At 44.4% G+C, this 3,243-nt stretch overlaps 1 protein-coding gene across 1 annotated transcript; it reads right to left on the bottom strand.

Moving 5' to 3' along the window:
* Positions 1 to 883: 883 nt before the first annotated feature.
* LOC142765788 (uncharacterized) lies at positions 884 to 1,708 on the bottom strand. The gene has a single exon (XM_075867478.1). It carries the CDS (start codon positions 1,706 to 1,708, stop codon positions 884 to 886), a length of 825 nt encoding a protein of 274 aa, XP_075723593.1.
* Positions 1,709 to 3,243: the final 1,535 nt, after the last annotated feature.

The following is a 3,243-nucleotide window of genomic DNA, read 5'->3' on the forward strand; positions in this document are numbered from 1 at the left end:
CATAGGTGATATGCGGAAAGCAACGTGCATCAGTTAATTCTTGATGACGATATCGCAACTCTTTGAATTCACGGTCTTCGGGTACTTAAGGAACCACTTCACATATTTGCTCAATTTCTATTGCTTCCATTACATGCAGAATATTATCGTATTGGCTTTGTGGAGTTACTTTGACTAGTCTTCGACGTTCACAGTGACCATGTTTGTTTCCAAACACGTTGTCGGTAATGTCAATCTCTCCTAACTCCTTCAGGTTCAATTTCCTTTAAATATTTTCTTTAATGAAAGTGTGCTGGCTACCATTATTCATGATGCCTCTTATATAGCAGCTCCCGTTTGCGCCTTTCATCCATCCTCTGAAGGTTTGCAATAGTATTGCATCAAGGCTCCTCTTGCTACCTGACACAGCGTACATAAAGGTACTGCTCGTAGCGTGTTGCGATGGCGTCATTATTTTAACAGCTGTACTAGCCGGTCTGTAGCACATCGAAGAAGCGTGTCTTCTATGACGATGTGACCAACTCACCTTCCGTCGACAGTCTCTTGCTTGATGTCTTCTTGTGTTACATCTGAAGGAGCAGCCTATCATCGACAAAAGACGCTTTTTCTCCGAGTCAGCAAGCGATGCATCGCAGTCGAACGTCGGGTGTGATATCTGGCAAAAAAAGCACGCCTTCTTTGTAACGGCACTGTTGGGAACTGCCGCTGATTCCATAGGCTTATTATTGCGGCTGCCGGAGGTCTGTAGTTTATTGCTGTGCGACATCCATCGTTTGCAGGCAGTCTGCTCTCTGCACGCGACCTCGATGTGGAGGTACTTGAGCAATTGTCGAAGTTCTTCTGATCTCGGCAAGTCGTTCGCAATTGACGCTTCAAGTCGCCGTCATCGGTGATATTCTACCGTTATGTTTTGTGTAATCACTTTCATTAGTACCTCGCACAACATGGCAGAGTAGCAGGATCCCGAGACGCCGAGGCCTTTGAGCCCTCTTATGTTGATTTGAACAAAGTCATGAAGGCTTCTCAGGGCACTAGCATTCACCGACGTAGTGTCGGGACATAGAGTGCGAAGATTTTTTAGATGACTCTGCCTAATCAAGCGCATGCCTCCGAACCGCTCCATAAGTAGAAAAACGGCGTCCTCACAACTGTTTTCTGTTGTCAGTATGCCTACAATAGCCTTCGCCGAAGGGCCGTCGAGAAGAGATCGAAGGTAGTGAAACTGATCGACATTATTGAGTCGCGCGTTCTCGCGTACGGACTGTCGAAAGAGGTCCCGAACTGGTAGCCATTTCGTGGGGGACCCGTCGAATCTCATTAGGTCTAGCTTAGGAAGCCTTGCTCCTGTGCCGCGAGAAATATCTGACTGGGCTGCTTGACGCGGCACAGAAGAGTCGGTTGGCAACTCATCGTTATACCTGGCTGACCCTGATATTCGGGCAGCCAGCTCCTGGATGTGATGTTTAAGAAGGCCAACGATCCTTGCAGTTCGGTTCTCGTACTCTAGCGCTGAGTCCATGTCCGCCAGCACCTCATCATCCGTCATGTGGGCGTGCAGTGCTTCGTTAGCCTTAGGGAGCTCGTCGGTGCATTTCTGTAGCAGCTGAGGAATGCTGTGAAGCCCCGCCAAGTCGAATTCACTGGAGGCTAGTAGCTCATCAATGGCATTGGTGATCTTGCTGCTGTGTCGCCGTCTATTAGCTGTCATGTTTCGCAGGCGTTCCAGTGTCCTCCTTGAAACAGGATTGGGTTTTGGCACCAATGTAAAATCTGAAGACTTCTTTTGCAGAAAACTGGCTTCAAAAAACTATTACACCTGGAGATGAAGAGTGGAGCGTATCGATGTTAGTTTATTACGGCCTTTATGCAAGAGCCCTCTAAGATACCACGTGCATCCCTCGCCTTTCTCTTCCTTTCCCCGCCTTAGGTACACTGTTTTTAACATATGGCTTATCTGTAAAAGTGTAACTAACATGTTGCATAGTTCTCTAAACGGAAAGCTTTGTCTTTGTTCAGTACTTCAGAAACATTTAATAAATAACACCAGGAGGAGAAATTGGATGGTGCTAGAAAATACTCTCGTAGAACTGCTCTGCCTGGCAGCCAGGTATTCTGCCACACAGCCACGTCAGGTCTTCATATTGCTTCGGAAAAATAGGGTGTCCCTAAGCTTTCCGTTCCTGAGTTGAACAACATAATGATATTCTGTCTGTAGAGCACACTTCAATCACTTACTGTATATTTTGTGTAATATAAAAAGCCAAATAAACAACTAGTAGTAAAAGCGAAACTACATGAATTCAGAGTATTGCTTTAGATTAGATCTAGGGCTCGAAATGATGGTAGCGACGTTAGTGCTGGTAAAATAAACGGTAATCTGACTAGCATCATCAAAGAGTGTGCAGTACAAGTCGGAGGTTCACTCACGAATGAGGACACTGGCAATCTATCCCAGGAGACGTAAAATCTCATTTAGAGATCACAAAACATAAAAGTCCTAAATGCAACAGGCTAAATAGAGCCAGTGAAGCTTTCTATGTTAGTAGATAGGAGTAAGATAGCCCACATCAGAACGTATAAAATGGAGAACAGCGAGCATACTCTCAAAAGTGGAAAAATCCTAAAAGCTGTGAAGGCAAACTTGTTCGTAGGCAAAAATTGAATCTATGCATTAAGGGACAGAGCAGGCAATGTCACTAGCAATGTGGTTGGGATAGTTGAGATGGCGGAACAGTTCTACAGAGAGCTGTCCAAAAGCCGAAACAACCAGGATGATATCGTGAGAAGCAACAGCCCAAAGGAATTTGACATCTTAGCAGTAACAAGACACGAAATAAATAAAGCTATAGAAGGCATGCAAAGAGGCGAAGCCTCTGAGAAGGATGGCGTAACAACAAACGTGCTGAAACATGGTGGAGAGACTGTGTTTCAAAAACCAACCACCTTTTAATTGAAGTGTCTGTTTATGGGTAGGGTACTAGAAACTTCGAAGAACGCCAACATCATTTTATTCCACAAGAAAGGAGAAGTCATGCACTAGAAAAGTTACAGGCTGATTACCTTACTGCCCTTTCTCTACAAGATATAAACAAAAATATTGACTAATGAAATTGCAGTTAGTTCAAGCAAAAGGCCAAGCATGGTTTCATACGAGCCACTCCACAATAGACCATATTTATACTATCAATAAGGTTATAGAGAAATGTGGTGAATAACCAGTCCTTATACATAGCCTTCATATTT

Source organism: Rhipicephalus microplus, chromosome 1 (assembly GCF_043290135.1).
Source record: "Rhipicephalus microplus isolate Deutch F79 chromosome 1, USDA_Rmic, whole genome shotgun sequence".
NCBI lineage: Eukaryota > Metazoa > Arthropoda > Arachnida > Ixodida > Ixodidae > Rhipicephalus > Rhipicephalus microplus.

Bases quoted from the DNA above. Each gene is read 5' to 3' on its own strand.
- LOC142765788 (XM_075867478.1), bottom strand. From the start codon at position 1,708: ATGACAGCTAATAGACGGCGACACAGCAGCAAGATCACCAATGCCATT.